At 43.2% G+C, this 25970-nt stretch overlaps 1 protein-coding gene across 1 annotated transcript; it reads right to left on the bottom strand.

Annotated features, from left to right (window-relative positions):
- Positions 1-18599: 18599 nt before the first annotated feature.
- On the bottom strand, positions 18600-21503 carry LOC306931927 (ras-related protein Rap-2a). The gene is made up of 2 exons (XM_079513608.1): positions 20499-21503; positions 18600-19863 (listed from the first exon to the last, which is right to left on the bottom strand). The coding sequence occupies exon 1, from the start codon at positions 21098-21100 to the stop codon at positions 20549-20551; it is 552 nt and encodes a 183-aa protein (XP_079369734.1). The 5' UTR covers positions 21101-21503; the 3' UTR covers positions 18600-19863; positions 20499-20548.
- Between the last annotated feature and the right edge of the window lie 4467 nt (positions 21504-25970).

Here is a 25970-nt window from a genome sequence, read left to right as displayed (position 1 = left end):
TGCGTGCGTGCGTGCATGCATGCGCTTCTCATCGGACATGTGGAGTGAATTCACCTCACAGGAATGCACAGCTGACTCTGATTCGGTCTGTGTTGTGTTAAAGATGGCATCTTTCCATCAAGGACACCCACTGTATCTTTGTAATGAAAGATCAGCTCCAACTTTACATTTGGGTCTGAGTGTGATAGTGTGGGTTCACTCTGCACACAGTGTACCATGCAGCTTAAATAGTTGGGACACTGTACAGCTGGGATCACAGATCTAATTCAAATTAAAAAAGATTGGGGATTCCAAGTTTAGTGCCTGACAAATAACGAATTACAACGATGAACCTCACAGTCACTGCGAGTGGTTCTCAACCTTTTCTGGATCAGGGCCCTCTTGAAAATGTTGACATTCAAGAGACCCATCTGAACGACTACCGTGTTATAAGTGGTCAGATGGATGGGCCGCGAACGTGTCTATTTTAATGATCAATCAAACGATTGTGTTCCCGTTTATTGGATTCGATGCAACTAACGTAGTTTATTAAGTTCCTATATATTGGTATCACGATGGAAAGGGGCGAAATAACACCATGACATTTGTTTTCTTTTTTCGTATTATTAAAATCATAGACTATAGTGCTTTGCCAATTATTTGGGGGCCCACTGGCAATTTCCTCATGGCCCACCAGTGGGCCACGGCACCCAGGTAGAGTGCTCTGCTCTAAGCGGTGCTTTGCTGTAAGCCCACGGTGCACAGGGGTTTCATTATGGCCTAGCTTTGATACTACAATACAGTTATTGAAATCCTTAAATAGCCTCACAGCCAAGGCTGTTGGAATTTACTTTCCTTGCAGCGTTGCATTCAGCTCAGCTCTGGAATCCTGCTGTCTGCTGTTGTGATATAAAATGGAAAGAAACTACAGTATGTATTTTATCCAGTGTGTTGCATTATAAATATAAGATAACAAGAGCCCTCATGGCTTAGACCAATAAGATACCTTTTTGGAGGCTAATCTTCTCGGGTACATAATAAAATCCGGTGTTAACAGTCAAATCCCTTCAGGGTGCATCCCTTACGGGATTTTACTGTGCAGTGATGAGGATGTGAGGACAACACAAATCCCATGTCCTCAGATAACTTGAGGGTTACCGAGGATGTGAGGTGAACAATGGAAAAGCAACCTCAAGACCATGTGTTGGGAGGAGTGCTGCATCTAGAAAGAATTATATTCACTTTGTCAAAAACGGAACCCCTATTTCAGAAGATCTGGTCACCCATTATTGACATGCTTGGTGGACTGAAGTGAGTGAATTCAATGTTATGCCGCCCCCCCTATGTCTTCTTTTTTTTAATACATCAAAAATGTTTGTTACGATTGGTTTGTGATGTTGCTTGTGTTGCCCTTGGAGTGTGATATAGTCATCAGCCAAATGTTTTTTCTCTTTCTTCTTAATTTCCTGTACTGTTTTGTTTTTGGTATATTCTTTTTTTAAATTCCCTGTAAATAAAAAAAAATCCTAATAACATAATGTTTAAAAAAAGACAATACACACAAGCGTGCACAAGTGCGTGCACACACGCCCGTGCACGCACACAAGCACATGCCTGTGCACACATGTAACATCACTCAGCCACTTAATTACTGTACCTATACACTAACATACACACATGCATGCATACGCCAAGACTCCAAAGCATTACTTTCACCACTAATAAATAATGATATGAAACCATATCTTGCGGACATGTTTATGCTGGCATACAGTACGTACACGCAAAAACCCACAACATCACATTGTAATTATATTGTACACAGAGGCAGGGGATAAAAGGTAAAACAGACAAGTGCAGACAGCACCAATTAAATGCCAGTTTGAGTGTGTTGTCATGGCGACTACCTCAGAAATGCTGTTTCATATCGTCGCTGTCGGGCGGAAACCTTGTATGTCCAAAATCGTTACTTTTCAGGAAACTGTAAAATGTGTTCCAATGGATCCCATGTAGTTATGATTTAGTCACAAGCTCTTAAAGGACCACTTCACCACTTTTCAACTTCTCTTCCTATAATTGGTCCTAACTAATGTTCATGATAAAATACCACAATTTTTTCCTACTCAGTCTGTGTCTCATAGGAAGGCTGTGGGCAGTTCAGAAACCCGTCCACCAGTGACATCATCGATGGTGAATCCAAGCTAATAGAAACGGCAGGCTTTCTTTTCCTGAAAAGTTGCAATGCAAAAGTTGAAGCCATCGTTCTCACGATAATACAAATCTAAATATATTTTAAAACAAATCTTGTTTAAAAAAAAATCTGCCTAATGATGATGTCACTGGTGGACGGGTGTCCGAACTGCCCAAAGCCCTCCTATGAGACACAGACTGAGTAGGAAAAAATGGTGGTGTTTTATCATGAACATTAGTGAGGACCAATTATATGAAGAGATGTTGAAAAGTGGTGAAGTGGTCCTTTAAAAAATATTATTTTTCTTCAAAAATAAAACCAAGAAAGCAAAAACAAAAAATTAAATAACAAACTCAAAACATTGTGAGCTTGTATAGATCAGCTATGTTTGCTACTTTTGTGTGTCACTGTAGTATATGATCAAGTAGGTCATAATAATTTACACAGAAATAACATAAAAAGGTGAAATATGGAGATACAAGGTTTATGCCCGGCAGCGACAAACTATTAAACACTGTTGCTTTTGTTCTGCTCATCCTCCATTAAAGCTCTCTCTTCATGTGTTTGTCCAAAGGAAAACTTCAGGTCCAGGCCATCCACCCTCTCCATCCTCATTCCCCTCTGTCTCTGCTTCACACCATTTCACATCTAGTTGTTTACCCCACCACCATCACCACCCATTTATTTCACTATTCACCAGTTAATGTCATCAGACGTGGGTGGACGTTGTATATCATGCGGATTGTCTAGGATAAGTCTAGGATGCACCGATGTTCAATATTTGTCTCACCAGTTTAAAGACATGGAGGTAAACGGCTTAAACGTGATCTGTCTAAGATGTGATCTGTCTAAGATGTGATCTGTGTAGAGAAAGACCAAATGTGGAGGAGAGACGTGGGAGGGCGGAATGACTTTGATTTCAATGACAAGCTGTTTTCTATTCTGTCTGCACAGACAGACAGACAGACAGACAGACAGGCAGGCAGGCAGGCAGGCAGGCAGGCAGGCAGGCAGGCAGGCAGGCAGGCAGGCAGGCAGGCAGGCAGACAGACAGACAGACAGACAGACAGACAGACAGACAGACAGACAGACAGACAGACAGACAGACAGACAGACAGACAGACAGACAGACAGACAGACAGACAGACAGACAGACAGACAGACAGACAGACAGACAGACAGACAGAACTGGTTCAAAGGCGTATTATGTAAGAGTTACATTAGTAACAAGGACACAGGGTGAGAAAAAGAGAAAGTAGGGAGGTGGGTGGACACGACACAGCGTTCTGAGCAGAAGAAAACAGAGAAAACATACAGTAGAGTAGACAGACGACAAGTTTCTGAGGGGTACGTGGGAGGGGAGGGGTGAGCAGGTACAAGATATATGCTTTTTTATGTTGGTTCAGAAAAGGCCGGATGACTGGTGGGCTGCAGACAAGTACAGGCAGGGGGGAAGCATGGCAACTGCTGTAGGAGGTAGGAGGCATGTAGCAGGAAAGACAGGCCGGCAGACAAAGCCAACAGAGTGTGCCAAGCAGTGGAACAGAACAGTGCAGGTCCACACTGCACAGCCTGGCGGGAGACCAGAGATGCATAATTACAGTGCCTGGGCAGTCACTCATCAGCACGTTGGTAAGGTGTACACTAAATCACAATGTAACAAATGTTTATATGCTCCTAAGGACAGGGTAATGCTGCAAATGTGTGTGCGTTTGTTTGTGTGTGTGTGTGTGTGTGTGTGTGTGTGTGTGTGTGTGTGTGTGTGTGTGTGTGTGTGTGTGTGTGTGTGTGTGTGTGTGTGTGTGTGTGTGTGTGTGTGTGTGTGTGTGTGTGTGTGTGTGTGTGCCCGTGCGTGCGTTTTATCTTTGCCCAGCGGGCTGTGTTGTAACATATGGTACAGAGAGTAGATATCCCAAAACCACACATGTGTATATGCGCACACACATACACGCGCACGCACGCACACACAACAAGGGAGACAGAAGGAGACGAACTTAGTCACTGAAGAAGTGGGAGAGTATTGTGGTGAAGAAATAGACCGCCGGGGGGGTGTAAGAACCATCTGCTTGTTGTGGAATGACAAAGTCTAGATCCCTGAACCATGCTATCATAATATGCTACTGGTTGGGCAATTGAATCCCCCAGGGATATGCTTGTGTTAGTGACGATATTTAATGTATAGCAAAAACTGCCGCCTATAGCTTACTATAGAGCAAGGGAATCTGGTCAATTAAGAATAGGGTTTAAGTCGTTAGAACCAGGAAACTACCAGGAAAGCGTCACTTTTTTTTGCGTAAGGACGTGCTGTGATTGGCCAATGGCTAGTGCACTTGTGCACGGACACGCTGTGATTGGCCAGTAGAAACTTTGAGTGGCAGTTGGGGCAAACGCTCTCACCAGAACATGATTTACTATTCTGTGCTTATCGGGTCACAACTCGAATGGGGCTAAGTCGGCTACACGAACTTCGCAACGTTCGTCAGGGCGCGCTTTAGCGTGCTCCCTGCTCAGTGGTGTCTCGTGGCTTAAGTTTGCTTGAAACAGTGCCCCTCCGTCGCGGTCTAAAACTGTACTTTATCCCGTAGGAGAGGGGTGTGACCATTTAAACTGTACTTTATCCCGTAGGAGAGGGTGTGACCATTTACACAAACCTGAGGAAGAACCTTGTGCTTGAAACGTCACAGTTACTTTTTTTTTTTTTTAAGATATTTTTTTGCGGCTTACGCCTTTTATTGTTTTTTTTTTGAAGGGACAGACAGTAGGCTGACAGGAAACGGGAGAGAGATGGGGGAAGACATGCAGTAAAGGCCGTGTCGGGCTCGGGAGTCGAACCCGCGGCACACTGCGACTGGATTACCAGTCGGGTGCCCAGACGGTTACGCCACCGCCTGGGCCACAGTTACTTTAATGGTGCAATAAAGGCATCTGTCACATTGGAGCCTTCAGTGTGCAAGTGTGTTCTTTATTCTTTATTTCTTTGTTTTTGATGGGCGCTAGCCCGGGGCCCTCCTATGTCCAGCTTTGAGGGTTTGTGTAAACACAAACATTGTTTTGCTACCATTTCCTATATGACTAGTTTTGAGTGTTTGTGTAAAACAAAAAAATCACACCCGTGTGAAGTGAGTGGCGCTTTTATCATCATACATCATCTCATTCCGGTCAATCAGAATTTGCGTCCTCACCTTCGTCTTCAATGTTTGTGTTACGCAATGTTTGTGTTTACACAAACTCAAAACTGTCCATTCATTGTCAATGGCATTTAATGTGTTAGGACAAAGTTTGTGTTTACACACACACACCAAAAGCTGGACATAAGAGGGGCTATCGCCCATCAAAAACTAGAGTGTAAACTCAAACTCAAAATGAGATTATGTATGACGATGTATGATGTTAAGAGTGCCCCTCACTTCACACGGCTGTGATTTTTATTAATTTACCCAAACCCACCACCATTTCCATGCTCGCATAGTCTTTCAAGCTCTTAAACATGGCTGCCGCTACCACAACGCTCCCCCTATTTATCTCCGCACTATACCCACCTACTTCCTGTATAGGCACATATCGTAGCTGTTGGGCAGAAACCTTGTATCTCCATATTTCATTTCTTCTTTTTGAGGGGCGCTAGCCCCTCCTATATTCAGCTAAACAGGTGTGATTTTTGTTTTTCTTGTAAATTAACACCCTACTTCATCATACAAGAGTGTCGCACAAAAGTACAGTCTACAAGCGCATAACGTGTCGCAATGCCCTGTGTTGTGAGTTTGTAGATAGGCTATTTTCACTATTCAAAATGTTATTTTCTTTTAAATAAGAACGGTTTGGGACATACAAGGTTTTCCACCGACAGCGACGATATACATTCAAATCACGGGGACTGAAATAGGAGCCCATGAGAAACAGGAAGAGCGACGCAGCGAGCATAAAGATAACAAAGCCCTCAGGACACCATCAGACAGGAAGTTTGGAGCAGTTGATGGGATGACTGGATGGCCCCACATTGCACTCAGCCACTATGGACCCTCTCCGCTCCGCAGGCTGCATGGCCAGGCCTCCACCAAAAGCCCCTCAGCCACCATATGGTCTTTACACCAGTGCTACCCAAACAATGCAGGTCGCAGGCCTATTTTTATGGGTTGTGATGAAATATCGCTTTTTTAATTATGTTTCCTACAAACTTTTTTTATTAATATTATTTCCAAACATGTTCTGGAAGAATAACAGACATTTTCAAAAAATAAATGCTTGGGTTCACGGGAAGACACCAAATGTTTGAGAAACACTAGTCTGAAGGCTTTACACTCTGTGAAGATGTCACGAGAAGAGAAGCCGCAGGGTTTGGATCAGTCATCAGTGGATGGGGGAGATGTAATGGGGGAAGTAGGGGAGGCTGTGAATCATGCAGTAAAAATGCTCAATTTTTACAATCTCCGAATTAAATACACACTGAGGATTTTGGCTACCAGTATTCGGTGTGTGTGCACTGACACTGCAAGAGTGTGTGTGTGTGTGTGTGTGTGTGTGTGTGTGTGTGTGTGTGTGTGTGTGTGTGTGTGTGTGTGTGTGCGTGCGTGCGTGCGTGCGTGCGTGCGTGCGTGCGTGCGTGCGTGCGTGCGTGCGTGCGTGCGTGCGTGCGTGCGTGCGTGCGTGCGTGCGTGCGTGCGTGCGTGCGTGCGTGCGTGCGTGCGCGCGTGTGCGTGATGCAATTATGTGCGTGTGTGTCAGGGTAAATAAATAAAGAGCAGCAACAGCTATGTCATGTGATCTTCCCACACAGCAGCACTAATGGCATTAAGCCTGCTTGAGAAAAAGATATGAGAGCAGCACAGCACCCCCGCAACGCGCTGTGACCCCACCCCCCTCCTGTCCAATTCACTTTTCAACACCTCTGTCATCTTGTGTTCACATCAGAATCTTCTGCTTCATTTATACTCTGTCATACGACTGTGTCGTACACTGGAAATAGCAGCACTACAAGCTCACCGTATCTACAAAGAAGCAAAAATCATATTCCTCTGTGCGCTCTTTTTTATTAGTTTGCTGTATCCTGTGTAAAGACAATTGATAATACTCTGGATTTTGAAGTGTAGACTACATGATGATAAACACTGCAGACGTCAGCCAATACATGGCTAACATAGGTTACAATTATGCCACAGTATAGAATTAGAAAGATCCCAACAGAACAGAAGACACCATTTGGAGGGTACATGTAAGTAGCATGCGGCATGCCTCACTGGGAATGTTCCTTATTAGGTACCTGTTTCATCACGAATTGATAGAATTGTGTGACTATTGTAAAATGTGTGAGCGGCAGTGGAGACTGCTTGGGAATCTGAAGGTTCTTGGTTTGATTCCCAGCTCCCCCTGGGTTAAGTGATGAAGTGTCCTTGAGCAAGAAACTGAACCCCTAACAGCTCCCAGTGCCTTGCATGGTTTCCTCTGCCATCGATGGTGCACCTGGCACAAATCAAGTCTCTTGCGGAACTAATGACGCTGATGGACATAAAATTAAGAATGCTTTTTTGACTTGTTACAAATGCCAGTTGTTATGATATAGGATACTTTAATTTAAATTTAATTAAAAATAATTATAAATGCTTATTTTCATTCCTAAATACTTTATCTTGCATAGATAGTACAGTCAGCAACAGTAATAAACAATTAAAAATAATTTACAATTAATACAAATATCAAAGCTATGAGTCTCTGGGTGTTCTGTCATCATTCTGTGCAACAAAGGACATTGGATTTGCGTATCGTGGCAACTGTGATAATAAGTACTTACTGTATACAGCCTGGCATGGCTCTGCATTATATTAGTCTAGTCATTAGTCTAGTCTGTGTCTGGTCCAGAGCTAATCTCATAAACCGCTGGACAGATCAGGGCGAAATGTCTTGTGTACACTACCAGTGGGCCGGAGAAGTACCTGTAAAGAAAATTATAAATAGCAATGCTTTTAGGGTGATCTCCATTTTAGTCAGTTAGAAAAAACACATTGAAATTATGTGGATGTACAGCAACTGTCACCATGTTTCCCAAATTGACAGATAACCCAAGGTGACATGTTGGTGTTAACCCATCGGGACAGATTGATGACAACAATGGCCGGCAAAGAAAGTGGGAAGGAAGGATGCCCAGGGAGACGATGCTGGAGAAGAGAGGAAGAAATGAGGGGAAAAGGAAAAGAGCAGCATACGTTCCAACACTGATTCACATAACAGGACAGGAAGTCTTAGATGGAGACACCCTTCCTTCCTGTCAGAGTTGCGATCCGGAACACTGGACATCACTCATACAGTCACACATAGGCCACATGGGACATGTGACAAATATTATAATAATTTGTACTTTGTGCACCTTCAAGCCTCATTTTTACTCCATCGTACGATGGTGTTGCTTATACCGAAAATAACAACGCAACGCATTGTTTTAATCAGCATTGAGCTCAGGATTAAGACTTAACTTGGACTCTGTCCGTTTGCCATTTTCCACAGGGATAGATGATGGGGATTTCCCACCTTCTGCATTTCCCTCGCTATGATCATGAAATTGTATCCCATACTGTACACTATACACTGGGTATATAGTTGGCACATTCTTCTATACTATACTGTAAATGTAATAGGGGATCATGACCTAACAAAACAGAATGCCACTTGAAAGGAGCAAAGATACTAAATGGATACAATGGCCTTGTATTGTGTGAGATCAGGGAAAGAATATGCCTGGTTTCTACTGAAATTGCACCCTTAACTCAATAATATATTCCTTTGATTTAGACTTAGTATCATCTCTCTGGATTGCATTATAGTTTGTCTGAATGCAACAAATGTAAGTAGCCATGGGAACTAACGTTATGGCCCAGGACATAATGGCTGGAGTCTATCTCCTGTTTCTGTAGCATGAGGTGGCTCCTCCCAGAGTCCCAGCCATGATGTACAAGTACACCCTCTGGACACTATGCTAACGAACTAACGTTATGGCCCAGGACATAATGGCTGGAGTCTATCTCCTGTTTCTGTAGCATGAGGTGTCTCCTCCCAGAGTCCCAGCCATGATGTACAAGTACACCCTCTGGACACGATGCTAATGTTGGAGGGACTTAGCCTACCCCCAATACAGCAACACTTGATGCTGAGTGCCAAGCAGGGAGGCAATGGGTACCGTTTTTATAGTCTTTGGTATGACCCACCTGGGGGATTGTCACACCTACTACAAGGCCACCGAGCTGGTAGTTAGTAGTGAAAGCAATACTCAAACATAATCAAAATTTAACGTGAACTCAAACGTAATCAAAATGTAACGCATTTGGACACCAGAACAAGAAATAGACTAGCACTCCTTCCTTGTATCCATCTTGTCACCTATTTTGATAGATGCCCTTTATACTATAAAGATGTCGGTTGTTCAAACATTATATTACGTTTTTTTTTTTGCTTGACCACAAATGTCAGATAGCATGTTGTTTAGACAGATGCTAGGCCTAGGGTTGATGTTTAGCTGTTATATTCGTTTCTTTGAAGCTCTTAATTGTTTTCTTTGCACTTTAAGTACATGACTATTTACCCTGTTGTTTGTTTACTACAGATCATGCCATTGACTCTGATCTCGCACTAAATCGCTCTGGATAAGAGTGTTGTCTGCTAAATGCCTAAATTGTAAATGGATAAAGAAATTACAACTCTTGTGTGATCATACAGACATAGAAGTAAAGACAATAATATCCGGTGTCTTTGGCCTACGCTGCTACGATGCAGCGTCAGAGTTGCATTGTACGCTATATGAAGTGTTTAAATGCTTTAGTGGGCACCCAGGGGTCCTTGAGGGGATTCCAGGGGGTCACCAGCAAAATTAGTTAATATAACATCAAAATTATCAGATTATTCTATTGGCTATTCAAAAATCAAATTGTGGAAAATAAATGTTAGAATAATTCTGATCATCCCTGGCACAAAATATTTTCAGATGAGGGTCCACATCCACATTTGGGGGAACCTGACATGAAACTGCTGTAGGGAGGGCTAGTGGGCTGGTTGCTCCAGTGATGTAGCTCAGTGGGCTGGAGATTCCCTGCCATCACAGGACACTTCCTCTTCCACAACCCTGCACAGGAATGTCTTCACAACACGGCCTCTCATATATTCCCAGACATCAATGAATATGGTGGGTCATGGCTGACACAGCTATGACCCACCATCTACATTAAAGGATAACAAACTTTGTTGATCGCCAGTTTACACAAGCATTACACAAAGAGATGGTTGGTTTGGTTGGTGTGTTCGTATGTTGTGTCATATGAAACTGGTTTCAGAGAGAATGAAAGACAAAAGTGACTCATGTAGTAATAATCAAGTGTTGTGTCAACAGGGCTCTGGTCTGTAGGCCTACCTTGTGACTGCTCACTTCCTTTTGCTGTGCTAGGCAGATACTGTGGCATTCTGGGTGAGGCTAACCACAGCATACTGCAGTAACAGTTAATCTCACACACACACACACACACACACACACACACACACACACACACACACACACACACACACACACACACACACACACACACACACACACACACACACACACACACACACACACACACACACACACACACACACACACACACACACACACACACACACACACACACACACACACACACACACACACACACACACACACACAGACTTCCTGTTGAGACCAAAAATGGATACAATCCTAGTTTCACACCTGGATTACAGTGCTTAAGTGCTTTACTGTATCTATTATTCTGCAAACAAAACATTTCCCATCTTATTAAAAAACTGGATTATTCCCTATAAATACTTTGTAGGCGAGTGGATGTGATGTTTGTATAATATAATGGACAGTTATAAACACAGTGTTCCCCATTTATTTATTTTTAATAATTTTTATCCCACGATTTTGTAACCCATTTTTCACCCCTATCTAATGTGATCCTGGGCTCTACACACCCTCCGCCAACCTAGTCCCCATATATGGGGGACATGGGGAGAGCAATGGACTTGAACTCATGCTTCCTTCATGCCCGAGTGTCCAAGTTACTCCTTTACACCTGACAGGGGGGAGTTTCCCTGGTTGGACGTACAGTAGCGCGTGGAAGGAACACATTATTCCAACCAGTTCCTTTCCCCTCCATCAGGCGCCCCGGCTGGCCAGGGGGAGGCAGTTTAGAGACCAGGATTACTGCATGTTTTTTGTGAGGGTACCCTACCCTAGGGGACACGGGGAGAGCATGCAAACACCCTTTCGCCAACCCCGCCTCGGGTATGGGCACTGATGACGCGGAGGAGGAAACACGCCGCCAGCACCCACAGCGCCCCGAGCGGGAATCGAACCCAGGACCTTCTAGCTGTGAGGCGACAGCACTAACAACTGTGCCACCGTGCCCCATTTCTAAGGCCATTGTTCCATTATATGTTGCACTGAACACAATAGAAGCAAATCTTTCTTTGGATAGACAAAAGGAAAAGATGGGGAAGGACTGATAACAAACACATTATTTAAAACTCAAACGCAAGGGCTTACATGTGATAGGCCCACAGATCATTTCCCCTCCAGCACTCCTCTCTGCCAGAGCACAGCTCTTCCCTTTATAGCTGCTCTCTCCCACAATGCTCTCCTTCTGGTTCCTTGTAGCTCGGCTCGAAAAATAATGTGTTGGACACGCGTATATCTTTTCTACGTCCGAGCATAGACATGGTAACGCCCCGCCTGCCTCTGATTGGCCTACCGACACTGCCGGCCTTACCAGAGTTTCCTCCGAGGTGGAAGATACATGCTGATAGTCTGCCGCGAGGTTACCTATGGAGGTTACTCCGTGGTGGGAAATAAATAAATAATACAAGTACGATATAATACAAGAGAATGACAGCTTGGCACACGCGACAGTATAAACTTTTATTTTTGTAGAAGAGGCTACACTAATAACAACTAATATTGTTTATGCCGTTGGCCTGTTTATTTGTATGTGTAAACTTAACATTATTGTAGGCCTACTGTACTCTTGACTTTGATCTTTATCTTTTTTAGTATAATAGTATTAGTTTACTATAATTAGATTAATACACGATAATCAACAATAACAATTTAATTTAGAACACAGCCAAATCAAATCATAGTACATACGTGTTCAATCAATTATTCAATCAAAGCAAACAGCACAAACAATATTAGTTTGCCTCTTCTACAACAAGTTACTGTTGCGTGTTTGTCTCAGGAGTGAGGTTTGATGGCATTCTACTCACTTATGGCAGGGCTGAAGGAGGAGGGAGGTGGAGACACTGGAGGAATAGAATGTAACTTAACATTCAAGTCAACCAGTAATTTTGTTTCATGGTGGAAATAAAAATAATGCAGCCCTTTTGCACAAACAGGGCTGACTGCTGAGTGAAACTGTATGTGTTTATAACATGGTAAGTGCCCTATTTAATTTACCAACCCAAACATTGCCACAGCCACATGGTAACTATTTAAAAAGGCCCCTAAATTGAAGCCTAATTAGAACCTTGTATGACTGTTGCTTGCCGAAAATACATTATTTTCAATCAAAAAGGTATTAATTAGTCTTCTATCCACAAGATAAATATGACAACAGCTGTACTCTGGAAGATTGATGAAAAGTGATGGAATGACAAATACTTATACTCGAAAACAAACTGAGGAGAAAGAGATGACAGGGCTGAAAAAATAATATGGTGCTATGATGGGAACCGTGCCAGAACCACAGGAGAAAGATGATAGAATGAGAAAGGGAAATGGGACCGGGGGTAAAAATGCAAATGGGGAGGGAGGTCACAGATGTCATGGCGTGTTAGTCAGAATGCTGAAGTTGCCGTGGTGACAGGAGGGCAATGCCAGGGTGGCGGTAGTCACATGACCCAGCATCAAGGCCCTGGAGGACGCCATGCACACTACTGCAAGTCAAGATGGGACTCCTCTGACAACATATCTACCGGATTGGGGGATGGACGCGGATGGGACAAGGATTGGGGGATGGACGCGGATGGGACAAGGATTGGGGGATGGACGCGGATGGGACAAGGATTGGGGGATGGACGCGGATGGGACAAGCCAATGTTAGGGTCGCGACCCATTTAGAGCCGTAAATACATGTATATCCCTTTTTTAAAGCGTTTTAAGAGATTTTCAGAAATGTAAAAATAAATAAAGTACAATCTAACATTTTATCGACCTTTCCAAAGATTGTAAGTGAAAATAGCCATCTACAAGCTCATAATGCATAACTATTGAAATAGGGCAAAGTGCTTTATTGACATTCATTTATTTGGTTTGTTTATTCAATTTTGGTCCCGGGGAGACCAACACATTTTGTCTCTTGGGACTTGAACTGAAAACAATCGGAAATTAATGCACTAGACATCTGTTAACTACGGAGCCCCAGAATGGCCATGCGTTCAAAATATATTTTATCTTGTACGTACAAGATAATATCTCCTCCGTACAAGATATTATCTCGTACGTACAAGATAATATCTTGTACGTACAAGATAAAATATATTTTGAATGCATGGCCATTCAGGGGCTCCGTAGTTAACGGTTATTGTACTGAATTATTTTTCAGATTTCAAACAATCCATTTTTTTAAACCCCCTTTTCTCCCCAATTTAATCGTTGTGCAAATTGATTCCTCCCCACACACATTTCTGTGTTGTCACTGCCGTTATATCTTACTGACTCACCTGCCAGTGTGGAGCCCGCACCAGGAGGACGTAGAGTCGTAGACCCTTCGTCCTACTCCTCCTCCGGAGTATGTGCAATGACCAATATCACCCTCCCGCCCAGCTTCCATCCCCCGAACACGGGCCAATTGTGTTCGCATAGACGCCTGAGCGGCCCGACAAAGCTGGATGCACCCTGGTGGATTCCAACCCACAACCTCCATGGTGGTGAGCAGGGATTTTACCACTGCGACAACTTGAGTCCTAAACAACATTTCTGTACGGTGTACTGAATCACATGCAACTCCACACACACACACACACACACACACACACACACACACACACACACACACACACACACACACACACACACACACACACACACACACACACACACACACACACACACACACACACACACACACACACACACACACACACACACACACACACACACACACACACACACACACACACACACACACACACACACACACACACACACACACACACACACACAAGTTGACAATATATTTTTCAAAGAAGCGCATGTGTGGCATGCAATATAACGTGTTCACCCCACCAGAGGCGGAATGACAGGTACATGGGTAAGCTGTCAATGGTATCAGCTAATGAATATTCACATTGTATTTCTCACAACAACACACACACGGCCTGCAAACAAACCATATGAAACTCACAAGAGCAAACTTCCGGCAAACAAACCATATGAAACTCACAAGAGCAAACTTCATGGCAGTCCTTGTGCTGGAAGAAATAGGAAGAAAACAAAAGCTAGTCTGTCATTTACTCCAAGTGAGAAACCACACCCAACCCTCCATGACATCTACAGTTAGTCAGTGAAAGTGCAACAACAGCCAAGTAGATGTAGTGTCTGTCTTTCGGCTACAGTTCCGCTTGCTGAAGCATACAGTACATGTCATAGATAACACACACTTGGCTCTAAGAGTCCCACATGTTGGGAAATGTAGCTTAATGTTAATCAGTTAATTATATCTTAGGCAGAACACAACATAAGAATCCCTACAGACATGCCTGCACAAACCTGCTGACCTAATTATACCATTATAGTTAAACACTGATTGGTAACCAAAGTCAAACTTGATTACAAATCAGGTCCACTTATGTCAGCAATCTTCAATGACACCCATGAACAATAGCTATTTAAAGAAAAAAGAAAGAACGCAAGGGGATTTCACTACTAGCTACTCCTGTCTAACTGGATCTTTTGGCCTGGATTTCTTTCACAACAGGCTCTGGTGCATGCCAACTAAGGCAATCGTGCTATGGATATCCAAGGAGGGTTGCAAAGAGCAGGGTTCACAGTGTTAGCTTAACAGTTGAGTGTAAAGTATAATGTACTAGATCCATTTCTCAGAGTTCAAAAATAACACTTGGGATTTAACTGTGTGACTGTTTCCAGTGGAATCCATCTTGTGAGACAGTGAGAATGACTAGACTAGTCATGTTTAGACAAGCTCTACTCTCCCCCCCTTGTTTTTACCCCACCCTAATCTATCTTGCTTTCTTTCTAGAGTAGACCTTTGCCTCCATTTCTACAATCACTCTCCCTATCCTCTTCTGAACCAGTCTACATTAACTCTCATCCAAGAGGTGAAAAGAAATTAATTTTACACAGATAGAATAAAGATCCTATTATAAATCTTTTAATTGTACATATTCTTTTTAACTGCCTTCTAAATATCTCATTTTCTTTCTCTCTTCCATTAGACATGTCTGGACAGTAGCTACAGCTGATGGAATGACAGGAATGAGAGGAATTCCGGGGCATTCCCAGTCCAGGGCCAGGCACAGGCTCTGGGGCTGTCAGCTCCAAGTGAGCAGGCCACTTCCAGCTGAGCAAAGACAGTGGCAATAAAGTGGTCCGCAGACGCTGACCATAGATAGCTCAGTCATGAGGTTTCACCCCCTGCTGGCTCAGGGTGAGGCTGAGCAAGGACACACTTCACCTGGATGTGCCAAACCAGGCCTGCCCTGTGTGAATACAAAGTAATGACTTTAACAGTATGCTGTCCAAAGACCACTGGATTGCGCACCAGAACGACCCAGTATAGGTACACTAAAACATTTATCATCCAATGCAAGTTACTCAACAGAAAAGACCACTCCCAAAGTAGTACCCACAGCCTGACTGAAACTTTACCATGGTTCAAAGTACTGTATGGCCAAAGAAACTGATAAGGCAGGACAGATTTGACCTTAATTTATACTTTATCGTATAACCGTCGTAATGACTGTCACGGTTTTCAGTTGAAAATCACTGTCATAAAGTAGCCTTAAGCAATAACTGTGAAATGGTGTATGGTAGCTGAGCTACTTCTCTTTGGCTAAAAACCGGGTGTTGGATTGCTGCAGGAATGTGTATGCTTGTGTTTAAATGTGCACAATATACACAATGCAGTCTAAAAGCTGTGCGAGTTAGTGAGAAAGACAGAGAGAGAGAGAGGCTAAGCATGTTCAGTCAGTGTTCACCCAGGCAGGCAGAGGCAGCTAATGGATGCCTCTGTGTTATGGTAATGTCACTCACAAAAATAAATTCAATGTATCCTGTTACACAGACAATTAGGAAAATTCTGTGCAGGTGCTGCCAACGAGTATTTCACAGGTCGTGAAAGAGGCAAAACATACTATATGCACACAATGACGTCAAACACTGATGGTCATTGTGCAGTCATTTCAGAGACAAGCTCTAAAGACACAGAATACATGAGGTTGTCTGTTGTGAGGGGAGACTAAATGGAACTAGGTTCAAAATCGGCAAAGTTTCTCTTGCCGTCAAAATCAAGTATTTTCAGCAACACTGTTGTACTACAGAATAAAATGTAGGGCTGGCCTAGCAATCCAGGCACCTAGGCATCCCGACGACCTTTGCTGCATGTCTCCCCCCCCCCTCATCTCTCTCCCGTTTCCTGTCAACCTACTGTCATCTATCAATAAAGGCAAAAAGCCCCACAAATATCTTAAAATAAATAAAATGGCTTTAGAATTCACTTCAGAGCACATACTCCCCAAAACAGATACACAAGAGCAAAGTACACATCTGCCAAGACACAGACGGGAAAAAAAGGAAAACGAAGCCACACACTCAAACACAACAGAGCCTCCGAAATAGCCTGATGACGTGGAGAGAAAAGAAGCCTGTAATTCAGCCAGGAGCCTATATAGTGATTAAACCCCATGTAAAAAATGCAAACACACACCACCCACTCTCAGGCTACATTTCCTCTGTCAGCGCAAATGCTTCCAACAGTAGAGAAAAAAACGCCTAGAATCACAAATCTGGCATCAGATCTAACTCCATCAAGCAAATCCTAATTACAAACAACAATAACCTGCTCCCATACAGTAGACACACACGACAGCAACTCAATTTACATGAGACAAAGTGCACCACGCGCACCTGCCCCAAAATATGGCAGCCAATCTCACGACAGTCTCTCATGAGTCATGACCAGTGTCAAATCAAGAATTTGACCATTAAACTAGAAGACAATTAATTTCCCGTTAGCTGAAAGATGAAATTTGACATTAAAAGCAATTCATTATGTCTGGTGTTAATAACTGTAGTTCAAATATGTTCGAATGCATTTAAAATGTATTATAATTTATGTATTGTATGTCAGTAATTAATAGTATAATTGCCTCACTAAACAGTGCCAACAATGGTTGCCATGGCAAATGGTGCAGACAGAAGGAAGTGAAACTTTCAAGTTCTCTCTCCACAGGAAGAGAGGGATGAAAAAGTGAACAGAAACTCTGCAACAGTCAGGCGCCTTGGTCTCCGAAAGTTAAAATTCTTCCGATATCAAATCTCTGTGCCATGTATAGGTTGCTGCGGCATGGTTAGCTAGCTACAGTAACTTTGCTCTCATCCAAAAATAGCTTACAGTATCTGTAGGAGCCTGAAGAAGAGTTACACCATAGCTCTGTACATCATGTTTCCTCAGTTCGTAAAGCTTTGGAAGTAACTTTGGCCTTGAACTCCCACCGCAGGAGCTCATTAAGATTAAGGGATTCATATACTTCGTTGCGCAGTGTCGCACACTGAAATTGGCGAATCGACAAGCTCACAGCACAGCACACGTATGGCCAGTTTGTAGATCAGCTATTTTCAGTATGTGACATACGTATAATTCCAGCTTAATGGTACAGTCCCAGTTGAGGGCAGAGCTGTGCCCCGACAACCACCAACCATACAAGACAGAGGCAGTGTCATGTGGGAAATGTTACAGACTAGGCAGGTGAGTGGCATGTCACTGTCATGCCTCCCCTCTTTTACACAAACTGAAATAGACTTGCATGGGCATGCACTTTGCTTTCTCACTTTCTCTCGGATATACAGTGCGCAGATGGATGCCTATAGTGTAAATTCTGTCGCCACCACCACTGTCTGAGGCCACCTGTTGGAGAGGCACAATCTGGCAGCCATTGTTTAGAACTCTGACATTTCACACACTCTAGAATGCCACAACACTCCACCCCATGAACCCTCTAGTCACATGGTGCAGTCAGGGCTGGGATACATGACACCATTGACTGCCTGTCCTGCTAACGGGCCACAGAACGACACAGAGCTCAAGCAGCTTGAGTGAGTCTTTGCAGGATGTTTGATGGACAACACACCTGACCCGCAAGATGCAACCAAAACACACATTACATGACAGGTATCCAAGACTTAATTCAAGGCGTAGTTTGTTTGTTTGTTTATCTCTCTCACACACACCCACACGATAAAGTACTCACTCTTATTGAACATCAAAGATGCTACAATACACAACTTGTCACATTTAAATGACCTTTGACCCAACTGCAGCAAGTGGATGCTTTTCCAAAAGGAAAATTATAAAATATTGTAGACGAAAACCAGAATATTTACAAGGACCAAAAACAGATTTTTATAAATTCTTTTGTATTAAAAGTCTTGTTCTTAAAACAGACAAACCACTATTAAAGGTCTGGTCTGAACTTTATCTTACAATCAGGTTAGATTTGTCAATGGTACATCACATTTCTTGTTAAAAACAACAAAATAAAACATAATTCCTTTGATTTTTAAGTGGTCTGGAAGATAAACGTTTGGTTGTTTTCATTGAGTCTTAACATTCCAGTACCTGTGTATTTCAATATATAAGGTTTGGCCAAACCACGTACAGACATTGCAAAGGAATAACTTAGTCTTGGGGGGAAAAAATCAAATACAGAAAGAAAATGTATAAAAGCCTTTTGTAGCCGTCTTTCGTTCCACCACTCCTGTGAGATTATCCAAAAGGAACAGTTTGGCAAACCTGATTGCCATGCAGAAGGGCTCCGGTGGCAATACATGTACTGTAGATTGGCACTGAATGTTAATAGATGATTTGTTTTGGAAAAGGCACTTGACACGAAGGCCATCCCCATGTCACCTCGGTTAACGTCCTCTAAAACGAAGAGAGGAAAGTGGCACTCTTCAGGTCAACTTCAACAAAAGTTGATCTGTGTCAATGTCTTTGAAAAAAACAAAAACACAACTAATGCATTGTGTTGTGAACTCTCCTCCAAAAAGGGGTTAGAGAGAAAGTCATCCAATAAATCTTTAAACCCAGTCAAAATGTGCAATTACTTAACAAAATATACTCTATCCCTCAAGTCTTCTTATACAGAAATATCCATTAAAATGTATATCAAGTGTTCCTCTCAACATCTTTGCCTTTTGGGGGTTCCGTTCCAGTTGAGTGCAAGTGGATCCGAGAGGAGTTCACATGGGCTGTAGATCTGACACTGCGTTGACATGGAGGGTGGACATTGATCATGCTGCAAAGATAGTCCAAGCCAGCAAAATTCCAGAAGAGTGGACCCCTCCCCTCCCTTCTCAGTTGCTGCCCTCCCTTCTCCCACAGCATTCCTCCCTTCATTTTCCTCCAAGGCCAGGGTGAGACACGAAGAGCTCAACAGCACACATTTCCTGCAACACACTACCACAGAAAACACAAGAGGGTTATTAAATGAATACTGCATATTTATTTATTTTGAAACATGCAGGGTTAAATGCAGATTTAGCTGTTCCAATAGGCAACAGGCTTCACAGTCTTAGATTAACTATAACCTTTTCACTGACCCCAGCCAGGATGTAGGCCAGTTAGAATTCCACAGTCTTAATTTCATCATGGAAATGTCATTTGGGTATTTTGTTTTATGACATTGTTAAGTCAATAGATTCAACCGTTCAAATTTTAAAAGTAATTTGGTCTCAGCTCTCAGCCGGATTCTCCAATTCTGCAAATGAGTTTGAAACTTCCCCAAACCCAACGTATCTGCCTAACCAAACAAAAGACTGCAAAGTGCCCGAGGCTGAGAGTTAAACCAAGGATGTGCTCATGCCTCATGTGAACATGAGTTGGTACTGAACAAAGTGACTTCTCAAAGAGCTGATGGGGATCTATTTTGTAAACTAACTACCGGTAACTACGATGGACACTCAATTATAACGTTTCCACAAGTAAGATTTCATTTTGAAAACATTCTCAGAAATGCCCTACTTTGGCAGTGTCTCTATCATATTATTGTTGACGTTATCAAAGAATGTCAAACAGTTGTGGAGCTCACTTACCCTTGCAAACTTAAAATGAGCAAAGAACCAAATTGAGAAGTTCCTCTTTTTTAAAGAATGACACAAGACGAACAGCACTGGTCGTCGCCATTTGGTGTTGAAGCATAGTTCATCTGTCGGACTATCTCTGCAAACAGTTCGTCCACCGAGCCTTTGTTTTTGGCTGACGTTTCAATAAACGGGCAAGTCCACTCGTCCGCCAGTGCTTTCCCCTCCACGGACGAGACCTCCCTCTCGCCCTCGAGGTCCACTTTGTTTCCAACCAGAACCATCGGTACTCTCTCGTACCTTTTCACGCGAATGATCTGATCCCTCATTGGTTTGATGTCTTGGAAGCTCTGTTGGTTTACCAGGCTGTAGACGAGGATGAATCCCTGGCCATTTTTGATGTAGAGGTCTCGCATGGATGCAAACTGCTCTGTCCCTGCGGTGTCCAGGATCTCCAGTACGGAGGGCGAGGAGTCCACTTCGATCTCCTTTCTGTAGAAGTCCTCTATCGTGGGATCGTACTTCTCTATGAAAGACCCCGTCACGAATTGAACAGTCAGTGCAGATTTGCCGACCCCCCCGGAGCCGAGAACCACTACTTTGTATTCCCTCATGGTTCAGAAACAGTTCCCCTTGCTCTGGCTCCTCTCTTCCTTTGGATTGGGAAACGAAAAGCGCTCCCCGCCCTGTGCTGGCTTTCAAACCGCACGCAGAGCCGCCGTCGTGCCGCCGCTTGCCTTCCCTTGTCTGCTTGGCTGTGTTGTTTTGTGTGCGGGGCGTGGTCGTGCACGGTCGGTGCCGGAGGCGTAGTGTTTACGGTGGGCTCGCACCGTGACCCACCGTTAGAAATGTGGCATGTTTAGTCCCGACGAATCTCCCCCCGTTTCTTGTGCATTAAATGTGCAAGGTTCCGTGCCCGTAGCGCCGCTGAAGTGACTCTCTTCCTGCCCACACACTCGGCACGCACTCTGCGTCCCACGTCACTCGCTCAAACAGTCGGTTCTTCCGTTTTAAAGGTGCAGTGCGGCTGTTATCTACTCTGACTGGGACGTAACCGCTTAGAGCTGGATTTATACTTAGTAGTACGATGGTACTACGCCGATCTGCAAGCTCACAGCGCGTCTCGGACGCGACGTGTTGTGAGCTTGTAGTTCAGTAGTTTTTTGGGGGTGGGGGGGCGACACCGTCGTACTACGATGTATAAATCGGGCTGTATAGGCCTAAGGCCGTCACCCATCAGCCACACCTTAGTTTTGCAACACTGTCTGTGTCACACTACTGACTGAGTACCGACTGACTCATTCTAATTTCTTAGTGTAACATAAATACTGTATTTACTGGGAATTTGCACACCTACTAGAGTTTAGATTCTCACGCAGCACCAACCCCTGTCCCCTGATGTGTCCTAGGCTATTCGATCATGTCATAATGATCTGTACATTCTGCAGTTAAAAAAGTGATTAATTGTTTCAGTGTTGACAATTGACATGAACGTGAGACGAATCCATTCTAATTTTGTCCTGTTATGTATATCTACAGCAAGCTACTGAAGGGTCGACAGGCCAGCTGGGCCTCCTTATGTTGGTGGGAACTGGGGATCAACTATTTCATCATGCCACCAGTGCTCAGGTAATACTCTAAGGTAATAACCAATGGTGGAAAGTAGGCCTAACTATTAAAGTAGCTAGGCTACGTTTACAACTTTGTTTTTTTTCTTCAACCAAGGTTCATGTTTTAGGACGGTCGTTATTAGAGAAAGTAAAAGATGAGTGTTCTTTTTTTTCTCTCTCTCCACTTGCTACTTTCTTTCGTTTTAATGATTTTAGCTATTTTTGACAGGGGGGCGGGGCATTTGAACGTGGCTATATGTTTTTATTTATTTTTTACAAAATGTTATGTGATTTCTTTATTATAATTTAGCCTACTATAGTCCTACTAAACCCCAGGAAATTACATCTGGCCACAAAAGATCATGGGATCTATTGAATGTGAAGGGGCCAGGGGGAGGTGACAAACTGACATACCGGTAGGCCTAATTGAGCCTACAACACAGTATGGCATCCCCCTAGTATCCTCTGAAATTTCAAGTTGAAATGAGACACGTTCTGCCTAAAGAGTACTTTCTACTTTTGGTTTAAATAGGATACATTTTGATACCAATACGCAAGTACGCATTTTACGCAAGTACATTTTTAATTCCAGACATTTACTACGGATTTCTATATTGCACTATTGGTACTTTTACTCAAGTACAAAATGTGAGTACTTTTTCAACCACTAGTAATAACATTATAAAAGCAATCAAACTTACATCAGCACATGTGACTGAATCGCTGTGAAATGTATAGTCAAACTGTGATCAAAGTAGGCTACATACAGACAGAGGAGGTCCTCCCCCCCTCTGGTGATGTTTATAGAATTAGAAACCTCTGTCAGACGGTCTCTAATCAATGTCAGCATGTAGGACAATGATGATTGAACTTAATTGTGTAACCGAGGACTAGACTGGATCAATAGGATTTGAATGTGTCCTCAGACATGTAGCCTACACGATCACACCCACATGCCACATATTCAGAGTAGTCACAGGATTGATGAATCAGGTCTATGAGTCAGTAATTGTTACTGGGAGAGTGTGAAATCAAAGGAAATCCTGCATGGCTCACCATTCTCTCTCTCTCTCTCTCTCACGCACACACATGCACGCATGCACGCAAGCACGCACGCGTACACACACACACACGCACACGCACACTCACACACACACACACACACACACACACGCACGCACACACAAACACACACACTGAGACACACGCACGCACTCACGCACGCACGCACACACACACACACACACACACACACACACACACACACACACACACACACACACACACACACACACACACACACACACAGAGATTTTTTAATATCAAGTAGTCAATGTTGAGTGTTAACTATAGCCCCTGCAGGGCCTTTTGCAGACTCCTTTGCCTCCTGTTACTCAGGGGTAGATTGGCCGGTAGAATGGCTGGATGTGAAAGGTTCCCAGTTCGATCCTGGGCTGCCCCAGAGTGTCGAAGTGTCCATGAGCAAGACTCCGAACACCTAATTGCTCCCGATGTGCAGGTTGGTGCCTCGCCTGGTTTCCTCCACCATCGGTGTATGAATGGGTGAATGTAATGCACAATCTATGAAAAGCGCTTTGGATAAAAGCGCTATAATTGCACCATTTACAGTATGTAGGAGGCAGCATACACTTCTGTAAGATACTCACAGCAAGATACCTATAGTAGTTATTTCACTCTCTTATAATAACCTCCTCCCATTCAAGCTAAATGTCCCTTTACATAGCCTAATGGAAAATTATTTGGTTTGATTTATTCTTTATTGTAAACTTATACTTCCTTTCCATTTTCTTTTGTTTTCTTATATTGTTTTATATCATGTTCTTTGTACACTTTTGAGGAACAAAGGGCCTTGGTAAAAAAAGAAAAGTCCCGTCCAATCTTTCATATCCTATAACAAAAAACGTATCCTCAGTGATGTATTCCAAGGTCATCAGGGTTTCGGGTCTCTCGAACATCATACCCCTCACTCAGGTGACCCAGCCGGGGTGATCAAGTCCCGACTTACGTCCCAGTAGCTACCCTCAATCAGTCCCATTAGGGAATAACCAGGGCCACACAATCCGTTGCTCCGGAACTACTCTGCCAGGACTGGGAGATCCTGTCTGGGCCCCTCCTACGTCTCACCAGGTCCACTCCTGCTCTCACCAGGCCCAGGACCTGTGCGTTGCACCAGACTCCCAGCACCAGGCACTTCGTTCAGGAGTGGTGGATTTATAATGGCCCTCCTAAAGGCCTCACCAAGGGTTTTTTGAGCTTCCTAGTCTTATTGAAATGACCCCTAACGTGCCCCTCCTGTCATCCAATCATTGTAAATAAGATTCCCAGCGACACAATAGAATAAGTGTCAGGTCTTTACACCCAGCCCTCTTTAGAGTGATGATGAACTAATTAAAATGTCTGAGATTAACAAGCTAATTAATGACACAGTTAAATCCCCTCTTGGGGCCCTGCTAATCCAAAGCAAGTTTTAGGTTCTTATATTTTATTATAAGGTGCAAATTGAAAAATCATGACAGTATCACTCACAAAATCATTTGGATTTAAGTAGCCTATATGAAGGGATGACCTTGAATTACTTTATTTATTTATTATGATTCATACATAATTTATTTGGGGAGAACATAATGGTTATTTATAATTTCAGTGTGAGAGCATATTGTAAATATATTACTCTCCAAGGCCATCTTGTGGTTATTATTAACAACTGCAGAGCTGCACCTAATGCATTGTGACCACAATGCATTAGTTTGCATTAAACTTTCTGTACAGTTGCAGAGGTGGACATTTACAGAGTAAATGAACTTAAGTACTGTACTTAGTACTTTAGTACATTTACTCTGTAAATGTCACCTCTGAACTGTTGGTTACTTGGTTATATGAATTGTGAAACCTAGCACACCTTTTCGTATTGAGGAGCGTTACTTTCTTTGGGTCTTTATCTCTTGATGACATATTTACAATCATTTTGCCTAAATTTTAACAGCAAAACAAATAAATAGACCTCCTATTTTACCTGACACATGTTGCCTGAAACACATTTGCTTGAAATTAAACTCTGGGTGTGTGTTTTTTTGTGTCCAGCAGAGGACAGCACAATTGCATCAAACCTTAACTGTATGCATCAAAGTTGAATCAAACCCATAAAAAAGAAGAAAAACATGTGGGCATTTCAAAAGGTAGTGCACATTTGTTGTTGAGTCACAGGTGCACAGTGTGTCGACTGTTGAGTATTAGCTCAAAACTCCTCAATTGAACTGATTACAAGTCAATAACAGAATAGCAAGAATACAAGATGGATACAGCTGAAGAAAAAAATACACAGGGAGAGGGATGACAGACAGAGAGAGAGAGAGAGAGAGACACACACACACACACACACACACACACACACACACACACACACACACACACACACACACACACACACACACACACACACACACACACACACACACACACACAGACTCTTTCATCCAGCCCACAACACAAGCCTTTCATGAGTGGAATTTGGCCATCATTAATAATACATAAAGTTCAGTCCAGTCCACCCCACTGACCGTTAGACTGTCAGGGGTTAAAGTTTACGGTTGAGAATTCACAGTAACCATCGTTGAGCTGTCAGCTTTGACCGAACGTGCTCACTTCCTCACTGATAGGGGAAGCATGCATAATAATGAAATTTCCTTTGAGGAAGGCAACGGTAGCCTTGCAAAGCCTTCAGGCCAAATGTGAATCTTCTTGTCATTCTAAACAGATGTCATTCTGAGGAATGTGAGGTCAGTGGTTCAATGTTAAAGGCAGGACAGCAGCAGAAAACATACAACCCAGCAGCAATCTAATTACTGTTGCTGCC

The sequence above is a fragment of the Electrona antarctica genome (genome assembly GCF_951216825.1).
Source record: "Electrona antarctica genome assembly, chromosome: 11".
Classification (NCBI taxonomy): Eukaryota; Metazoa; Chordata; class Actinopteri; order Myctophiformes; family Myctophidae; genus Electrona; species Electrona antarctica.
This window is presented reverse-complemented; position numbering and strand designations above follow the sequence as displayed.

Coding starts and splice junctions, on each gene's coding strand:
- LOC306931927 (XM_079513608.1), bottom strand. CDS start 21,100: ATGAGGGAATACAAAGTAGTGGTTCTCGGCTCCGGGGGGGTCGGCAAA.